General features: G+C 35.6%; 1 protein-coding gene across 1 annotated transcript in view; it reads left to right on the forward strand.

Moving 5' to 3' along the window:
* The window catches only part of LOC306858047 (protein tweety homolog 2-like), a 58,297-nt gene extending 39,363 nt beyond the window's left edge, over positions 1-18,934 (forward strand). The window contains exons 4-14 of the mRNA XM_079398408.1: positions 2,997-3,217; positions 5,609-5,704; positions 6,809-6,881; positions 10,604-10,673; positions 11,260-11,315; positions 13,476-13,568; positions 14,106-14,198; positions 14,317-14,459; positions 16,161-16,346; positions 16,594-16,672; positions 18,060-18,934. Coding sequence (XP_079254534.1) covers positions 2,997-3,217; positions 5,609-5,704; positions 6,809-6,881; positions 10,604-10,673; positions 11,260-11,315; positions 13,476-13,568; positions 14,106-14,198; positions 14,317-14,459; positions 16,161-16,346; positions 16,594-16,672; positions 18,060-18,140 — 1,191 coding nt within the window. The 3' untranslated portion in view covers positions 18,141-18,934. The remainder of the gene's footprint in view (positions 1-2,996; positions 3,218-5,608; positions 5,705-6,808; positions 6,882-10,603; positions 10,674-11,259; positions 11,316-13,475; positions 13,569-14,105; positions 14,199-14,316; positions 14,460-16,160; positions 16,347-16,593; positions 16,673-18,059) is intronic.
* The last annotated feature ends 2,508 nt before the right edge of the window (positions 18,935-21,442 follow it).

Consider the following 21,442-nt stretch of genomic DNA (forward strand, 5'->3'; position numbering starts at 1 on the left):
AACAAGGACATAAATTACTTGGTTTGAGTTACAGGAGAACCATAATGCTGTAGATACATTGTGGATCAAATTGTTACATGTGTTTTATGTATATAACATTTATATTAATGTTTATTAATTATTTAATAATTAAATTATATGTTACTGTATTATAGATAATTATAATTAAAATACTAATTATTCTCATATTGTAATTGTACATCATATTTTTTTATTTTCAGCTTTTATTCAAAGATATTATTCTAAAATCTGTGTCAATAAACAACATGGTCATTGTGACAACTTACCCCATGTAGTGTGATGACATGCTTTCTGTTAAATGTAACTGTATTTATTTTCCAGGTAATAATTCTGAAAATGTCCAATACTTTTGTAGTCAATACAAGAAAGGGGAATATTTTCTGAATTTTTATCAGGGTGGATAATGGATATTATATTACAGAATGTCAAACCAGATCTCTGTTGTTCTATAAATACCTCTGTTCTCTGCACGGTGTGACATGACGCAGAGCACTGGGCCATTTGTACCGTTCTCTCAGCTTTCGAAGGTCACTTTTGTAACGCTTTGACCAGAATGCGGACATTTTCTGGACTCAAGCCAGCTGCTTAATCATTACGATGTTTTCATTGAGTGTAACCTTATCCAGAGTTTGGATTTTGAGTGAGAAGTGGTTAGTGAAATGTTTGACAGCATAGATTAAAGTGTCACATTTGTGGACATCTCAGTTAAGGCAAAAGGCTTCAGAATGACTCGCTCAAGAAAGCCTGGAGGAAAATAGTTTGAAGGCAGAGTCTGTTTGAAAGGGTTGTGATTTATAGAGTACCTTTATTTTCAATCTGTGGAATGGAGGTCGACTGAGCTCTGTTAGGCTGGGCTCCAGGAGCAGGAGTATGAGCCACTTCAGTGCTCTATATATTGAGAGCGCTGTCGGCCCCTGGCCCTTCACTGTCCCCTCCTGACCATTCAGGATGGACAAAACTGAGTCACAGGTGAATGCTAATTTACTAAATTGTTAACAACAATTGTTAACAAGGAGGGTTTTTTCCCTCTCTCTCTTGTCCTTAATGATCTTTCTTTTCCTTTTTTTCTTTTCCTTTTCTGCTTGTTTACTTTTTGACTGGCAATGTGCAAATGACTGCCAATATTCTAATATTTGGACTATATTTAATAGGGTGGAACATTGCAAATGTGTTAAAGGTGCAAGAATGCATGTTCTTCTGCAGTTTTGAAAGTTTTTGCTAGTGGTTGGTGGAAAAGTTGTGAGATTCTTACCATTTCAAACAAAAACTCACTGAAAAGTCTCAGTCTTTCCCAGGAAAATACCCACAATTCTCCTGATATTCTTCACACACATCAGTTAACTGCAAGAGAAAATTGATAGAAAGGACCTGAGAGCTGTTTATTCATAACCCACGAGCCAGTTAATCAAACATTCGTCGAAGGTGAATTCTTCACTCTTCAACTCTCCCATTCAAATTTAATTGCAGAAGCTCAGCGCCTACAGAAACCAGAGACAGTCAATTAGAGCCGCAGAGCTGGGAGAAAAATCTTGCTCTCATATCTTAACCACTTGCTCACATATGCATTACAGTTGTGGTTTAAGAAACACAGCTCAGATGTCTAGCATTTGTTCAATAGCTGGATTTTTGGATTACGTTCAGCTGAGATATTAAACCCCACTGAGGAGGTTTTCACAGTCGTGGCCACACAATAAACTTTGCTATTCCCAAGAAACTTACAAAATGTTTCTCAAAATCACCCTCATAACTAAAAAAGCATCAGGACTTTTGTGTTTCATGAAGATGAAAGGATTCAGGAGAGTGCATTTCTGATGTGAGATAAAAGATTCCATGAAAAACGAATCCGGTCAAACTAGATAATCAATGTGGAATTGAGTTTCTCACAGCTTTGGCTATGAGATCACTTCGCTCTGGAGTAGTGATGTCACAACCCAAAGAAAACTGCTGGGAATTGAGTCTGGGCCATGAGTATTTGATTTCAGGATGAAGAAAATTTGCCTGGGAATCCCTTGATTCTGTGCTGTTTTTAGCTATTATTGAAATGTAAATATGCTGTATGTACTGTATATGCATGCACTCATCTGGCCTCATCTAATTTTTTTTCTAACACAACACACTCTATTTAATGAAGCTTTTGGGTGGGTCTGTTAGAAGGGATGAGGGAGCACAAATCTGGTTACAAACCGACTAGTTCTTCGTGACTATTCACACAGAAAACAGCTCTTTTTTTTAGAGCACATGCTATAGCCTACTTTCTCAAAAGTCTAATTTTGGATATTGAATAAGAGGTTATGTTAAGAAGGACATCATGTGTCTTTGTGTTCTTGTTTATTCTGCATTTAATGTGCACGTCAGCCAGATAAACAGATTTTGTGATGTTAAATTAACTCTTTTCAATTAGTTATTTTAAATTGATTATTTAAAAATGTGGTCTTAATGTTTTCAATATTGAAAAGTACGCAACCTGAAATAGTTTGAAAGAAGTCTGTAATGCTCACCAAGGCTACATTTATTTGATTAAACTATAATGTGAAATATTATTCTATTATTATTTCTATATTAATATATTTTAAAATGTAATTTATTCTTGTGATTGCAAAGTTGAATTTTCAGCATCATTACCCCAGTCTTCAGTGTGACATGATCCTTTAGAAAAATTATAATATGTTGATTTTGTGCTCAAGAAACATTTCTTCTTATTATCCATGTTTAAAAAAAAAAAAAAAAGTCGTGCTGCTTATGTTTGTGAAAACATTAGGGATTCTTTGATGCATAGAAAGTTAAAAAGAACAGCATTTAATTGATATTATTAAGTCTTTACTGTCCCTTTTGGTCAAATAATGCATCCTTGCTGAATAATGGTCCCAGTTTCTTTAAAAAAAAATCTTACTTACTCCAATTTTGTAATGGTAGAGTATGTCATTATAAACCCATCACAGTATGCCTTGTGCACTAACAGTGTCGTTCTCTCACAGGTCACTGGTACTGTGGGAGGCATGCAGAGCGGCCTGAACGAGCACTTGTCTCGACTGGGTGAGATCTTTGCTGCACGAGGAGACTTTGTACAGACACTGCAGTTCATGCAACAGATGTCAGAAAACATCATTAAGCAGCTGCTTGGGCTTCCTGACTGGGAAATGGCGAAAGTAGACCTGGCTGCCATAGCTGATCAGACAGCATATGTGGAATATTACAGGTAATGATGAAAGTTGCCACCTTAAATCTTTCCATAATGTACCTCTCCTGGAATACATTTTCTGTGCAATGCAGGTTTATTTGTAGCAGACAAAAACATTATGAAATATTGCATCCTTGACTTTTCATATTATTCTAAGTGTGGTTGAGTGAAGCACCGTAGTAGTCCATCAGCGGCTAATCCATGACTGCATGTGTGTACAGTCTGTTTTATAGTTGCATGTAAAGCCATTTCCTCGTGTTAGACACTATAGATGACACGTTATTTACTGCCGCAGATTCACCGCTGGTCATCCATCAAAACATCCAACAGTACCGCATTCATATTCCTGTCATTATTCCACATTGCAGATGACAGGTTGATAAGTGAAGATGTCACAATTCTTTAGTTTAGGTTACCAGAAAAGTTCATCTTTGATAGGAAGCATATTAATATAGTTTCTCAAGATGGCGCCGTGCATGCCAGCCATTGTGCTTGGCTCTCCAGTTGTTTTAGTGTTTTTGTTAGTTTTTCCTGTTTTTTGTTTGTCCAACATGATCAGTTTCATCAGGGAAGAACTGCTGAACATTCAGCAGAGCACACCACAAAATTTCCAACCGGTTTTCGATTATTCGGATGTTTTGCTTCAGGACGCGCAGACTGGGGAAGCGAGCCGGTGTGCTCGTGAAGCTCAGACAACGTGTATTTCGAATGCCGTTGCCTAGCATCCATCTGGCTAATCGCCACTCTCTACCCAACAAAACAGACAAACTCCTTCTGCTTTCCTGGTTAAACAAGGACAAACTCTGCAGCACCATCTCTCAGGACCTGAAGTGGGATATTCACATTCACTCTATTGCTAAAAAGGCCCAGCAGAGGTTGTACTTCCTTCGCCAGCTGAGGAAGTTCAACCTGCCACAGGACTTACTGAAACAGTTCTACTCTGCCATCATTGAATCCGTTCTCTGCACTTCAATAACTGTCTGGTTCAGCTCAGCTACCAAATCTGACCTCAGAAGACTACAGAGGGTAGTCCGGACTGCTGAGCGAATCATTGGTACAACCCTCCCCACTCTCCAATAACTGTACTTATCCAGAGTGAGAAAAAGGGCTGGTAAAATCACTCTGGACCCCTCACATCCAGCACACTCTCCCTTTTGAACTGTTACTGTCTGGTCGACGCTACAGAGCTCTGAGCACCAGAACGACTAGACACAGGAACAGTTTCTTCCCTCAGTCAATCCATCTCATGAACATTTGAGCTCTTAACAATAAACATGAAACACACAACACTATCATACTTTTTATTTTTTTATTTAACACGCATACTTATTACATTTCAAATTTGCACCTAACATACCTTTACATACGGAATTGTCTATTTTGTATATTGTTTGTGCTATTTTGCATATTGTCCATTTTGTATATTTGTACATTATTATTATTATTATTATTATTTTTTTTTTTTTATTTTTTTTATTTTTTTAATTATATTATCTGTGTCCTGTCCTGTCACTGTCATTCTGTCGCACTGTGGAACTACTGTCACTAAAACAAATTCCTCATATGTGCAAACTGCAAACACACCTGGCAATAAAGCTAATTCTGATTCTGACATGTGATAGTGATAAAGTGAATGTGGGTGTGTCTGAGAGCAGTTTATAGGAAGAGACACATTCATCTATTCCCCTCTGACAGGGTTTCAGCATATGAAATATTAATACCTATAGAAGTTGTTCATCTATTATGAATTATTTCCAGAGACGAAGAGCTCTCTGGAGTGGCCTAGGCACAACACATGCGCTAACAAGAAGATTTTATCTCTTAGCTATTGTGCTTTTGTAGCTCAGGAAAGTCTCAGTCATGTTGTACTTAAGTATATAACTTTAAATGCAACCTAAAATTCATGAGGAGAAATAAAAAATGACACACATGGAACAATTGCTGGCATGAAAAATGCAATGTGGATTGTATAGCTCTGATAATAACTTGGTCTTTAGATAATCTGATGTGATAAGAGAAATGTTTCCTATTTTTATGTATTTATTTAGTTTTCTTGGTATTGAGTCAGGTTTGAGAACAGTTTGAGACGCTGTTAAGATATTTCTGAAACTCTAGAGGAGATGCTTTTGAGATACTGGGATTGTTTTTTCCCCAAGAGGAAAATCTGAGAAGCAGGTCTGTGTGGAACAGCTGAGAAATTAAAGAAATTTCGTTTGTAATTTGCCTTTTAGATGGATACACAAACACTCTCTTGCTTCATACCCTATTTATTTTTCACACATATCTTGATTAACAGTTTCTAAACTTGGCAGTATATTGTGTGATTTATTCCAGCATCTCTGATCACGTCATTTGATGTGCATTCATTAACTGCTTAAAGTCAACTGCTGGTTTTTCTTTCTTCTGAAGGTGGTTGACATACCTCCTGATACTGATCTTGGATCTGGTCATCTGTCTTGCTGCTTGTCTTGGCCTGGCCAAACAATCTCGCTGGCTCCTCACTATGTGAGTACAAACATGACATTACACTGGGTTATCATGAGATAATGAATACTGGAAAGTATATACAAAGATATAAAAAGAAAGTAGCCTTGGAATTTTTAATGGGTCATATTGCTCAGATTTTCTTCAAAATGCAAGTTCATTGTACCATCAAGGTTTCCTATAATGCTCAGAAAACATCCTATCCAAGACCATTTGTTAAAAATAAGCAAAAACTGCAGTCAGAAACCAAAAACGTTTCATTTAAGGGTCAGATCGGGTATGAAAAATGGCTGTTTTGCCGCAAAAAAAAACTTGGCTAACTTTATCTGTAGGAGAAACTTTATCTCAGGGCAGAAAAACAATAATAAAAAATGTATGAAATGACCCCCTTTAAAATGTTACGACATAAGATTGAATAGAAATAAGTTAATTAAAAGAAAGATCAAAGAGTAAAGAACAGCAAAAAAAAAAATGATCCTCATTCTCGAAGGATTGCCTTTTAATGCTGTTCACCTGAAAAGAACAGAATGTTTGTTTTTATTACAGTTCTCATCTAAATGATAAATTAAAAAGGAAACCAATAGCTTAGACGTGAGTAATTGTTTAATTTACCAGCTGGATTTTACTGCACAGTATTTCCTAAAGTAGAAAGTGTGTCATTTAGTAGCAAAGTGGGTTTCTGAGTTCAGAACACTTGCTGTCATGTTCAGTATAACGTGAAGTGCTGGAAGTGTTCTGCAGTCTGAAGTAAAGGGATTGTGCTATCAGAGATATCCTAAATTGAGGTCAGTGATAGTATATATGGTACAAACCCTTCGTTTATAAAGATTCATAGGCGGTGAAATCTGTAGAACAAGCTCTGTTGGGTACGGTCTACCCAAATTTCTCTCACACACAAACACAAAACACAAACTGCATTATGCTTATGCATGGTTATATCTCATGAAAACAAAGTCATGTTTCAGTCCCAAAATAGTCATTAATTTTTTGAATAAAGAAAATCAAACATTTTTATTTTTCACCCGTATTGTCATAATTCAGACCCCAGATTTGACATTGGACATCAACTGGCAACCCACCATACTATTGTAATTGTCAATGGTGTTTTTTATGGTGTTTGTGCAGGATGATGGTCTGCGGTGTTCTTACTCTGATATTGAGTTGGGCGTCTCTCGGAGCTGATGTGGCCACTGCTGTGGTAAGTACAAACCAATAAGCCTGTTATTCAATCAGTGATTCTGTTCATTATCTGAGATTATGGAGAATTCAAGACAAACGCATCAGTACTTCCATTAAGAACACTTCATGTGATTACATATCATTGTGTATTTGTACGTGATGTTATTTGGTTTTTATATGCACTTGAGGCAGGTCACAGTCAGTCTATCGATATCAAAAGCTTGTTTATGTGGCAGAGCATGACAAATAATAGTCAACTGCTGTCTGCTTGCCTGAAGGAGGTGATCAACTTCCAATTTATTGCGTTTGATGTGGGTGTGTGTGCAATCAAAAACACTGCAGTTTATGTGTTTATTGGGAAAAGAGTTAAAAGTGCCAGATTTCATTAAACCACATCAATGAAGGAGGATGAAATAAAAGAAAGGGCAAGTTTTGAATGGGGGTCCACCTTCAGGTAAAAAGACCCAATGGCCTTTTTGATTCAGACATTACTTCCACAACAGCATTTTGTTGACAGTCTAGATGAAAGTCTAGTGCATTGCAATCAAATTAATTCAGATGAAATAAAATGAATTGAATTGTTCATAGTTTTTTGTTTTGCTTTTTGTTTTTGTATTACTGTAGGCTTTTCATTTAGTCTCAGAATTGAGCTAGGAGAGCTTCCCTTTAGAGTCTTGGGAAAATCAGTTTTTTGGCGAAGTTTTATGGATGAGTGTGATTCATTTAACTTTTATATCCCTTCTGTTTTCTCTTACAAACTATTTCACTCATTCACCCACTTATTCTCCTACTCATAACTGTAACTGGCAGGTTATGAATGCAGTTTAATATCTACCCACGAACCAATTATATCCATCACAAAAGCAAACAGTATGGAAGAATCAATAGAGCCAGTCAGTGGAACTTGTAGCTAGTGCTGTGTGTGTAGAAAAATAGTTTTTTCTATGTAGACAAATTACTGTTCATGCATTCCTAACAAATATATTTCCAAATACAAGTGTTTTCTCCACAGCTGTTCTCCCACTACTGAATGTACACAGTCCACAGCAAAAAATTAATATAATATAATATAGCCTACAAACTCACTTGTTATGGAAACTTGTTTCTGCTACGGAATAAGAATATAAAAAGATAATTGTGACTTTTAATCACGATTATTTTCAATTATCTCAAACTGTTATCTTGCAGTTCAAGTTTATATCCCACAATTCAGTCTTTTTTTCCTCACAATTCTGAATTCGAATTCTGAAGTCCAAATTGTGAGATATAAACTCTGAATTCTGAAAAAAGACATGCAAGATGTTATTTCGCAACTGCGGGAAAAAGTCAGAAAAGTTGATATCTTGAAATTCTGACTTTTTTTCCTCTCAGAATTGCAAGGCAAAACAGTTTGAATTGTGAGATAAAAAGTTGCAATTATCTTTTTTATTTTTATTCCATGGCAGAAACGGGCTTCCATAGTATACAGTCTGAATATGGTGAGAAAGTGAGTGGAAGTCAGAAACAACAAAGTTGGAGCTTTACATTGAGCTTTTTTCACTGGTTGCATTAAAAACAAACAAGTATTACTAGTATAGTCGGATTCATTAACAAATTAGCCTTATATACTTAAGTACTTGAGTCTATTCTTTTAAAGAATTGCTTAAAACGATTCACAAGATATCAATTTTAAAATTATTATTCACTAAAACCATCAGAGAGGGGACTAAACAAAAATTTGACTCACCAACTTGATGGTTATGTGTTTTAACAATGTTACATTACAAAATATTACTATTTTGTTGATAATGTGATGTCGGAAACACTGTAGAAAACACTGAGACCCTGTTCACACTAGCGCGTTTTTGTTTAAAATTGGCGTTTTAAAATGAAAATGATCCTCGTCTACACTGGTGTTTTCACTGCGTTTTGAGAAACGATCTTCGTCTACACTACACAACCGAAAACGCATGTCACATGACCATTAATGCATGTATAACCGTAGAGGTAGATTCCCTATTATTTAGATGGCGGACGTGTCTGTGTGCTTGGATTGGTAAAATGGGGAATCTACCCAAACATATCTATGGATACTACAATTAGCATGATGTTATTGTTTACACTGTTGTCAAGGATACGCAGAGAGATGTGCATTTTGTCTCCGTTTTGGTCCGTTTACATTGAAACGCAAGCCTGGAGTTTTCCAATTTAAACGGGGTCTGCAGCATTTTCAAAAGTCTCCGTTTTCGAGGGTCGAAAATGCCAGAGTAGTGTAAACAACAGGCGTAACCGTAGCAAAAGTTATGCGTTTTAAAACGAAAACTCACTAGTGTAAACGAGGCCTGAAATATACACTCACCGGCACACCATGTGTACTGTTTGCAGATACACCGAGTTATGTTTCTCTGTGTGTGACTAATTTGGTTTACTTCCACCCTGCCAATATTTCCCCTATCAGCTCATTAAGAGAGAAATGTAGATGCGCCACCTCTTCAGCATCAGTGGACACGCTCAGTTCTCTGTAATGAACTCATCTTTCCTGCAGGCGTTAGACACAGACACACAGGGCTTTGATCCTGTCTTCACGGCTAATGAATTAATGCATAACACAAGGTATTGAGCCTCAGGAGTTCAACAGGATGTGGGCTTGACTTTAAACTTCCATGCTCTGAGACCGGATGTGGGGAATGTTTTAAAGTTGATGGACATGGATCACTGCAGAAAAAAATGCCCCTAATGGGTTGCCATGTGATTAAAGGCTGAGAAATTTCAAATATTGAAGGCAGTAGAATTATTGACACGTGGTGGATTTGTGATATGAGGAGTCAGCAGTCAATATTACCACTTTTTAATTTATTTATTTTCTATATTGTATTCATTTTGCTTCTTTTCTTGCCTTGTAAGAGAAATTGCTCCTGGTAGAATGGATCAATGATGTCATAATTGAATGCAAATGTATTGTTTGCAAATGTATTGTTGACAGAAATATGTGTTCCTTTCACAGCCTGGGGATGTTTATGTGCAGACTATATGTGAGAGTGTGTGCGTGGTGTTTCTGCATGTCTGTTTTTTCCTTAGACAATATAGCATAATGCCTGCATCCCAGCTGCCTATACAGTATGCTTAGAGCCTGTGTGATGACTCTTGTCGTATGTTCCTTCCTGTCGAACAGATAGCTTTTCTTTATTTGGGCCCATGAATTTATTCTGCAAGCCAACATTGTATGAGTGTGTGTTTGCAGCCATGTGTGCTTCCTGTAAAACGGTATATTTATTGAATATATATATATATATATATATATATATATATATATATATATATATATATATATATATATATATATATATATATATATATATATATATATATATATATATACACTATCATTCAAAAGTTTGGGGTTAGTAAGATATTTTTTTCATAAAAAATGTATGCTTTTATACAGCAAAAAATAAATTATATAAATTTAAATATAATTTTATGTTAAAAAGTAAATTTGAAGTTTTGCACTTGATCAAATAATCCTGAAAAAAATGTATTACATTTGAGTAAGAGTTATTATAGAAATAATTATTGTAAATTGTAATAATATTTCACAATATTACTCTTTATGATATTATTATAAAATAACAGACATTTAACCATGCAAAAAAAATAAAAAAATACTACAGACATCAAACTCTTGAATGGTAATGTATTTTATTTTTATATTTAATTTATTGCAGGATTTTTTTTACTTTTTTTGTGTGTTTTACGGTCTAGGGCACAAGTGATTTCTGTGTTGCACCAGACAAATTTCTGATGAACCAAACAAAAGATGCAATTAGCTCAGGTGAGTGTATGTCTTATTCTGAATGTATGTACTGTACATTTGGAGAAAAACAGACATGGACACATACACGCACATACACTGTCACAGTTCTTCAGTGAACAAATTTGCATGAAATGGCATTTTTACACTATCAAGTGCTTAAATAGTTTAAAGGGTTAATCTGAGAGACCTTTAATCCTGCTCTGTAATCACTGTGACTGAATACATCGGTAAAATGGCCATTCCTATGATTACGTAACTTTAATCCTGTTCTCAGCTATAATATGTTCCTGCACTACCAGACAGACAGAAGCTCCCTCAGGTGCACGAGGACGGAGCCTCCCAGAGGAAAATTTCATTCCTCAGAGGCTGCTTTTCCATGGCGCGCAAGACTTAAAGGAATATTTCACCCAAAAATGAAAATAGCACCATAGCCTGAATAGTTAAAAGTGGCTGCTACACATCTGTGTAATTTAGTGGATGTCATCTATCAGAAGATTAATTTAATCTTAATGATGACCAGATTTTGAAGACATGTCACTTTTTTTATGGTCTATATGCCATGCTGTTCATAATGCACTCTTTCTTGTTGTTTCTTCTTTTCTAGATATTGTGCATTATTACCTGTACTGCAGCCAGACGCTTCCCAACCCGTTTCAGCAGGTATTACGTTTAATAGAAATTATCACTTGCTCTTTGTTCTTTAATTTCCTACTAAAAATGGTCTTCAGTAGAGATGTGAATCATAAGGAATCCAAGGATGCTATTTTGATTCTCGTTTTACTTAATACTGATTTCCTTTAGTTCTTTAGAGAAAACAACTTTGTTCACAACTTGGTTTATGATGGTTGCATTTAATGTTTGTATATCAGCAAGGGCAATGTAGTAGAGGAATGTTTATTTATTGTCTTTTGTATTTCTTATAACATTTCTTTCAAATTGCAACCTCATAATTCATATTTAATCTTTTTCATTTTACTTAATATGGAATTCTTACAGTTCTTTTTTAATTTAGAGAAATATTTTTTTTAAGTCAAACATATACTGAGTGAGTCATTACACTGCTTCAAATAGCTAATAACTAATATTTTTGAAACTGAATTGACAATTTTTGATCGATTAAATAAAAATAAGAGGTTTGTAAGTTTTTTTTCATATTGCTATATGTTTGCATGTCAGCAAGAGCAATGCAATATAAATATATGTATTTATTTTCTTTGTATTATTGTTTCTCATCACATTCTTTTCAGACTGCAAGCTTATATTTTATGGCGTTATTGATTCACTAAAATCATCCTAACTTAAATGAAATCTCGTAAGTGACTAATTTGGGATTTATGCACATAAATGCATAAAACAAACATTGGATAAAATATGTAAAATACTGATTTTAAAATGAGATTAAACAATTTGTATCAATTTTCTATTCTGAATTGATTTATTAAGTACATTTGTTAAAAAAAAAAAAATCTCTCACTTTGTCTTCCATCTAGGATGAGTTAATTTACTTATCACATCACAATGCATTATGAAATTGTCTTCTCTGTTTATAGACTGCATTAAAATGCTCTTTACATAATTTAGGTGGTTCAGTTGGTTTTAAAACCGTTAATATGAATCACTTCCCAAATTTAGCTATCAGTTACTGAGACTGATTTATTAATCTCCCTCTCTCCACCTACTTTACTCTTTTCCTGACTCTGTCTGTGGCTTTCTCCCTCACTTCTCCTGTCTCTCTGCATCTCTCAGGGTTTTTAGGTCAGGCAGTAAAAGGCCAGTGTCCTATATCTCAGGTTGCTGCGGTTCAGCTTGACTTGCTATAACAGAGAAACTAGACATCTCTCTCAGATCAATAAAGTTGTCACAAAGATAGAGCAGCAAAGATGTTCATAACAAGAGATCAGTTGCATGTCCTTTACTCGTCTTTCACACACACACACACACACACACACACACAATATCAGTCTGCAAAGAGCATCTTGAGCATTTTTAATGTATGACAATATTCTTGTAATGAGATGGATGTCTTTTTACAAAGTTCCCTTCTTATGTTCTGTTTTTGGTCTCGTCTTTAATTTCTAATCTCTGTTTATTCAGACTCACATTCTCTAAATCTCTTATTCTGTCACTTATTTTTTTGTTTTAGTTGAGTAGTTTTTTTGCCTTTTCATTATCCATTTCTTGCCTCACTTTTCATGTGCGGCCTGGGATAGAGATACATTTCCACAGTGAATTAATTCACTCTCAAATCAAGACAAGGGTGAAAATTGTACAAACAAAGTGGATTAATTTAATCAGGTGTTATGTTTGATTATCTGCTGTTCCACTTGCTGGTGAATCTTGCTAACAAAAGCCTAGGTCATATTTCTCTGTGTGTGTTGTGTGTGTGTGTGTGTGTGTGTGTGTGTGTGTGTGTGTGTGTGTGTGTGTGTGTGTTCCATTAGCACATCTAAAGCCTGAATAAATAAGGATATCATATTTAGCACAGAAAAAAAATCACATTATTATAATATAAACAATATAACAAAATCCATGCCTCCAGACACAATGTTTTTTATTTATTTTTCTTACAAATTTTTATATTAATGCATTTTTGTGGATTTTTTTCTTCCTTTCTGAGATGGTCATTTATATAGATTTGAGAGCTGTCAGTGTTACCAGGTGTGTTTATCTGTGGATGGTGCAGTTTCTCTCTCTGTTGGTTGAGAGTGGAACTGCACGAGTCCCTTTCATGATGAACAGAACCTGTGATGTGTAAACTGTGGATGTTGTTTGTTAGCCCTTAAACAAAACGAACTGATCCTGAATTAGTTTGTTTTGCAGTCCCTGACTGTCTTCCAGAGATCGCTGACCACCATGCAGATCCAGATCCAAGGTCTCCTGCAGTTTGCAGTGCCTCTGTTCCCCACAGCTGAGGTGAGTGTGCACTACACAGATTGAGATAGATTTATGCATTCACCTTAATACTTTGTGCTCTATTCAGTATAGTCTGTAGTAAAAGCCTTTAGCATTAAACCATTTTTATATTTATGCATTTAGCAGATGCTTTTATCCAAAATGGCTTATATTGCATATTTAAAATGAATTTAAAGTAATAATATTGACAGAATTTCTCATATATGTGCAAAATTCAATATAAAACTTATGACAGTTTGACACATTGTTTTATATTATTATTATTGTCATGTAAAATTATTTATTTTAGTCAGACAAAATCTTATGTAATATAATAATTTTATGTACTATAATATTATGTTTATTGTTATATAATGGAAATTGAATGTAAAATGTAATGATTTTTTTTTTAAATATAATGTAATATAGTATGCTATTTTCTTTGTTGGTGTATAAAAATAGCTATTATGTCAATACTTGCATTTTATTGTATTGTATTTAAAGTGTATTTTTTAAATTATAGTTTTTTTCATAGCAATTGTGTGTGGTTCTTTTCAGAGGGATTTACTGAGTATTCAGCATTTATTGAATAATTCAGAGGCCAGTTTACATCAGCTCACTGCACTTCTAGACTGCCGAGGACTCAATAAGGTACGGAGCACAAATAATGTTCCACCTGATTCTGTCTAATGTGATGCTGCGAGATTAGTGAGATTTTAGCAATTAGTAAAATGCATCTGAATCTCTTGTGGGATGTGTGTGTTTGCAGGACTACCTGGACGCTCTGATAGGTGTGTGTTATGATGGCGTGGAGGGGTTATTGTATCTCTGTCTATTCTCTCTCCTGGCAGCCTGTGCCTTCTCCGTCATGCTGTGTGCCATCCCGAGAGCATGGCGACAGATTGCCAACAGGTACAGTGTATATTGTTACGTCCAAAGACGTATACCTTATTCTCTGATGTTCCTCGCCAAACTACCATTCTCACACACGACATTGATGTAGGTGACTCTGTACCTGTTAAACAGCATCCTTACCGTGTCAATCCACATAAACGAGAAGTAATGAAGTCAGAGGTTGAGTATTTGTTGCAACATGGTTTTGCTACACCCAGCCAGAGCCCCTGGAGTTCACCATGCCTAAGTCTGACTCATCATATAGTTTTTGCACGGACTACCATAGAGTTAACAACTTAACGAAGCCCGACTCTTTTCCTCTTCCTCGGATAGAGGACTGTGTTGACCGAGTTGGTTCTGCCCGTTACGTCACCAAGTTGGATCTTCTAAAAGGACACTGGCAGGTGCCACTCACTCCTCAAGCCTCGGAGATCTCTGCTTTCGTTACCCCTGACAACTTCCTACATACACACACACACACACACACACACACACTCACACAGAATGCATTAAGATCACTCACATTGACTATAGTGCACTTAACTCTAATCAAACATCCATAAACTAGCTAAGTTCTTTGGGAGTCAGTTGAGAATTACAGACAGTTCTGTTAAAGCCTTTGCATAAAGAAAGCATGCCGAAACCTGGTACCTATCATTACAAGCATGCCCTGAGGGTGCTTGCAGAGTTTCAGCACAGCACTACCTGCTAGTAATTTCTGAAGTTTGAGCAAAATTCAAGAGAGTGTTTAGATTCTGTATGGCATGCTGAGTCACACTGTACATAGTTTTCATATGTTGGCTGTTTGCAGCATCTGCCATTTTAAATTTTATTGTAAAATACTGTATTTTACAAATGCACTGGCATATTATTATGAAACTTGACTTTTGTCTTTAGCACCATAACTGGCACCAGCACCGTGTAGTAGTCACGAGAGATAACACAATGTACAAATATGATTACATTGCTTTCTAAAACCATTATTATATAAATCGTAGACAAATTTGATGGCATGATGCCGAACTGGACCTAACCACACCAGATAAATTTGGTGGCAGCGTCACCTGTTGGTCAAAGTGATAAGCAGTTATGTCACATTACAATTGATCTATATTTATGGGTTTTCAACCAATTTGCTTGCAACCATCAACAGGTCTTCAATTACTCATTTTCTTTTTGTAACAGTCTTTAATTTCAATTTTTTTCAGTTAGTCTAATGCTCCCTGCCATGCTTGCTTAACTCCTTATTTTGCCTCGGTTATGCTTGAACGCTTAAAGGGATAGTCTAACCAAAAATTAAAATGATCATTTACACACCGTCAAGTTGTTCCAAACCTGCAAGAGTTTCTTTCTTCTGTTGAGCATAAAAGAAGATATTTTAAAGCAGATAAAATGCCTAGTATGAAACAATACTGTGGAATTCAGTGGGCACCAAAAATGGTTTGGTTACCCATATTCTTCAAAATATTGTGTTTTATATATTCAACAGAAGACAAAAACTTCTGTTTGGAACAACGCTAGGAAGAATAAATGATAAAAGTTTAATTTGGGGGTGAACTATCGCTTTAATTATTGTATTTTTAATTTTGATGGTGTTGTAAATTGCACTTTTGTTCTGTATTTTTAATAATATAAATGCAGCCTTGGTTAGTATAGGAGAAATATCTTACTGGCCTCAAACTTTTAAATGATAAACAATGCTTCTCTTTCCCTCCACAGAGATAGAGATTATGATGACATTGATGACGGGGACCCGTTTAACCCTCAGAGCCGGCGAATGACATCCCACCATTCCCACCAGGCCAACATGCACAGCTTCTGCAGCTACAGTAGCAGCGTGGGCAGCCAGACCAGCCTGCAGCCTCCAACACAGGCTGTGACCAACGCACCCCTGTCAGAATATATGTAAGAGGCCACCTTACACATGATTTATTCTTTTTCATATTCTGTGATTTCCTGTTTTCAGATCGATGTGTCTGAATTCTGTGTGACAGCGCAATTCAATAACATTTGGATGTTATAGAGAGGAGATGTTGATTGATTTTCCTTTCTTGAGGAATATTAGATAAAGTTCACTTTATTATTTCTAAAATATTTCTTGAACTCTCACCCTAATTCTCTCTTTTCACTCATCACTGTCTTGTTTCGACAGGAACCAGTCTGCGCTGTTTGGAGGAAACCCGCGTTATGAGAACGTGCCTCTGATCAGGAGGGGATCTCCTCCTCCTTCGGTGCGTTGGGCTCCAGAGGCCAAGCCCTTCTCATGATCACATATGCACTCATGTTGACACAATGACAATAATTCATACCAAAGATTAACCTTTTTCACAATCATTTTAAGGGTCAACATGAAATCAAAATTGGCCGTATGTACACTCGTATGTTCAAAAGTATGTATTTTATTTAAAGAAATTAATACTTTTATTCAGAAAAGGGTCAGGACACATTAAATGAATCAAAAGTGACGGTAAAGACATTTAAAAATAGATTTCTATTTCAAATAAAAGCTGTTCCTGTACACTTTCTGTTATCGAAGAAAAAGAAAATATATAATCATTTCCACAAAAATGTTAAGCAGCACAATGCTTTATGAGCATCAAAAATATATAATAGCATATTAGAATGATTTCTGAAAGATCACTAAAGACTTGAATAATGGCTCAAAATTCAGCTTTGCCAGCACAGGAATAGTGTTTTAATATTTCACATTTCATATTACTGTTTTAACAGTATCTTTGATTAAATAAATTCAGTCTTGTTGACCGTAATATACTTCTTTCATAAACATAAAAAAGACCCAACTCCCATTTTTGAACAGTAGTGTACTTCCTTAGTAACAAAAATTAGGCTCAATGGCAAAAATTTGAGTAAATGGGCTAAATTTTGATTTAATGCTGACTTCAGACTCTTGCCATGATTATTTCTAGCCTTAAACTTCGATTTGTCCTTTGATAGCCAGTGGCTTTCTACTGTCTTCTGCTAATAGCTTCTTTTACGGTTTTTCTTTGTTTGTTCGTATGTTTCTCTGTTTGTATGTTTCTGTTCTTATTTTTTCTTCCTTATTTTAACCAAAAAATAAAATTCTTTTTGGAGCTTTACTCTCAGCCATATAGAAACCGCGTAAGTTGCTGTATGATTACAGTATTATTGTCCCAGTCCCTTTGTTCTCTGATCCTTCCCTTTTTTCCTTTTATTTCATCCCTTGTTTTTTCCCATGCGTTTGAATAAATTCTGTGTGGGTGATTTTTCCCTTTTTCACTCCTGGCATGGATCCTCATAGACATACCCACATATGTTGTATGTTAGACACAGATGAGCTATGTAGAGCACGTAGAGCATTTTTCTGTCAGATTGTATTGTCTGGCCACTAGCATGCCTTGCAAACCCTTTTGTTAGCTAATAACTTACAGGTTTAGATAGAGGAAATGAATTTTCATTTTCTTACAATCTAGCTAAAAGAACCTGCCTCGGCGTCATTAGTAAACTTGTAGTCCACACCAAACACAAAAGTGTAGTTCATTTTCATTTCACTCTTGAAAAATGGTTCTTGTTTGCTTGAATGTTCTTAGCCAGGTATATATTGTCAGTTTGTGACTTCTGTGTGGATGTTTTTCACAGTACTCTCCAACCATGAGAGCCACCTACCTCTCCATGACCGAAGACCAGATCAGACACTTTGGGGAGGATTTCCGTGCGTAGAACAGATCTGTTGTCCTCTGGTGTGAGTCTTCACATGCTGGAAATAAGGACACATGGAAAACTCTCACGCTAGCATGCGTGCGTGCCCATCTTTGTTTTAAAGGAGCACAGTCTGAAAGAAGGACGTCATTTTAAGAGCACTCAGTGTGTCTGTACAGGTGCTGGCATGCATGTGTGTGTTTGTCAATCATTCTGATGGTGCGACGCTTCTTTTCCCTCACTACTGAAACATTTGTGAGGTGCTGAAATATCCTCTATCTAATAATCTGTTTTATTTGTATGTTTACACCGTATTTTTCATCAAATAGACTGTTGGTCTTCCCTGTTGCCTTTTCAACTGCAGAAACTGTTCGACGTGGGTGACAAAAACTATTTTGGACCCACTTTATATTAAGTGTCTTTATCTACTACAGTACGTACTAACATTTAAATTATTCATTTGATGCAGTGCACTTATTGTGTACATACATGTCTTTACATTGTACTTATATGTATGTGTGTGTGTATATGTGTATGTGTATGTATGTATGTATGTATGTATGGTAATGTAAGTAAAGACATGTATAACTCCATCCAATCTCAATAGCAAGTGTTCTAAAATATCTATATCTACAGTTGTGGTCAGAATTATTGGAACCCTTGGTAAATATGATCAAAGAAGACTCTGAAAATTAACCTGCTTTGTTAATCCTTTTGATCTTTTATTTAAAAAATTCACAAAAAGCTAACCTTTCATTGGATAATAAGAATTTAAAATGGGGGGGAAATATCATTATGAAATAAATGTTTTTCTCAAACGCACGTTGGACACAATTAACGGCACCTTTTTATTCAATACTTTTTGAAACCTCCATTTGTCAGTTTAACAGCTCTAAATCTTCTCCTATAATGCCTGATGAGGTTAGAGAACACCTGACAAGAGATCAGAGACCATTCCTTCATCCAGAATCACTCCAGATCCTTTAGATTCACAGCTCCATGACGGTGCTTCTTCTCTTCAGTTCACCTCACTCATTTTCTACAGGGTTCAGGTCAGAGGACTGGAATGGCCAGCAGAAGCTTGGTTTTGTGCTCAGTGACCCATTTTTGTGTTGTTTTTGAGGTTTGTGTTTGGATTATTGTACGGTTGGAAGATCCAAACATGGCCCATTATAAGATTTCTAATAGAATCGGTCACTTATTGATTTTTTTATCTGTTGGTATTTGATAGAATCCATGATGCCATGTGTCTGAACAAGATGTCCAGGACCTCCAGTAGAAATATAGGCCCACAACATCACAAATACAGCAGTATATTTCATTGTACACATGGGGTACTTTTTATCCCTGTGTTCACCAAACCCATCTGGAGTGTTTGCTGCTAAAAAGCTAATTTTTTTAGTTTCATCTGACCATAGAAGCCAGTCCCATTTGAAGTGCCAGTCCTGTCTGATAACTGAATATGCTGGAGTTTGTTTTTGGATGAGCTAGGAGAATTTTTCTTGAAATCCTCCCAAACAACATGTGGTGATGTAGGGGCTGTTTGACAATTTTTTTTTAAGGTTTTCTGACCCCGAGACTCAACTATTTTCTGCAATTCTCCAGCTGTGATCCTTGAAGAGTCTTTAGCCACTCAAACTCTCCTTCTCACCGTGCATTAGGACGGTATAGACATGTGTCCTCTTCCAGGAAGTTTCGTAACATTTTATGTTGATTGGAAATTCTTAATTATTGCCCTGATGGTGGAAATGGGGATTTTCACTGCTCTAGCTCTTTTCTTAAAGCCACTTCACTAATTTGTGAAGCTCAATTATCTTTTGCTGCACATCAGAAATATATTCTTTGTTTTTTCTCATTGTGATGGATGATTAAGGGAATTTGGGCTTTGTTTTCCCTCCTATTTATATTTCTGTGAAACAGGAAGCCATGGCTGGATAATTTCATGTTCATAATCACCCTAGAGTGCTCAAAATTGTGAATATGAATGAGAGTATACTTCAGAGATATTTTACTCTTAAGAATTTCTAGGGGTGCCAATAATTGTGTCCAACGTGTGTTTGAGAAAAACATTTATTTCATAATGATATTTCCCGCCATTTTAAATTCTTATTATCCAATGAAAGGTTAGCTTTTTGTGAATTTTTTAAATAAAAGATCAAAAGGATTAACAAAGCAGGTTAATTTTCACAGTCTTCTTTGATCATATTTACCAAGGGTTCCAATAATTCTGACCACAACTGTATATATCTATATCTTGGTTTTCTAACTATTTATTTAACAGATCCCAATATGTAAAGATTGACCAACAATTATCCATACCATTAACTATTAATAAAGAGGTCCCTCAGGGCTCTGTGTTAGCATCAACCCTGTTCTCAATCTACATTAATAATATTTCTCAAATTATCTGTGGTCAGAAAACCTATATTCACCTATATGCGGATGATACTATTCTTTGTGTTGTGGGATCATCATATGAAGTTTTAAAACAAGCACAAGATAGTTTTAATAAAATTCAAGAGGCTTTTAATGACTTGAATCTAGTTTTAAATAGCACAAAAACAAAAGTAATGTGGTTTGGGAAAAAACAACAAAATAATAAAGACATTATAACTCTGGATGGGGCAATAATTGAGGTAGTATCTTCGTATGAATATCTTGGAATCTGGCTTCATGGTTCCTTGACATTTACTACCCACATAACTAATCTCCAGAAGAAAGTTAAATCTAGACTTAGTTTTTTGTTTCGAAATAGATCTGTGTTTACCACATCAGCCAAGAAACATCTTGTTGAAACGACTGTTTTGCCCTTGTTCGATTATAGTGATGTGATATATAGAAATGCACGTAAAGGCGTTCTGGAGAAATTAGATGTGTTGTGTCATGCAGCAATTTGATTACTAATGCACCTTACAGAACATATTGTGAATTATACTCCCTTTTGAATTGGACATCATTGCATATAAGACGAGAAACTCATTGGTATATATTTATTTACAAAGTCATACTGGGTTTATTACCTCTATCTTAATACATATACAACTAGATCATCAAATTATATTTCCTTGGCAATTCCTAGAAAGAAAACGTATGGTCGTTCTGCTTTTGAATTTGCTGCCCCAAATGATTGGAATATGCTACAAAAGTAATTGAAATTAGAGACAAATATACCAGTGTGTGCATTTAAAAAATTACTAGTGAGTGCTTTGACCTCGACCTGTAAATGTTTTAATCTCCAATATGCCAATATATCATAATAACAATAAATTATGCGTAATTACATGCAAGTATCCCTAAGACAAATCCTAACCCTAACCATATAG

This window comes from Barbus barbus, assembly GCF_936440315.1.
Source record: "Barbus barbus genome assembly, chromosome: 38".
Lineage (NCBI taxonomy): Eukaryota > Metazoa > Chordata > Actinopteri > Cypriniformes > Cyprinidae > Barbus > Barbus barbus.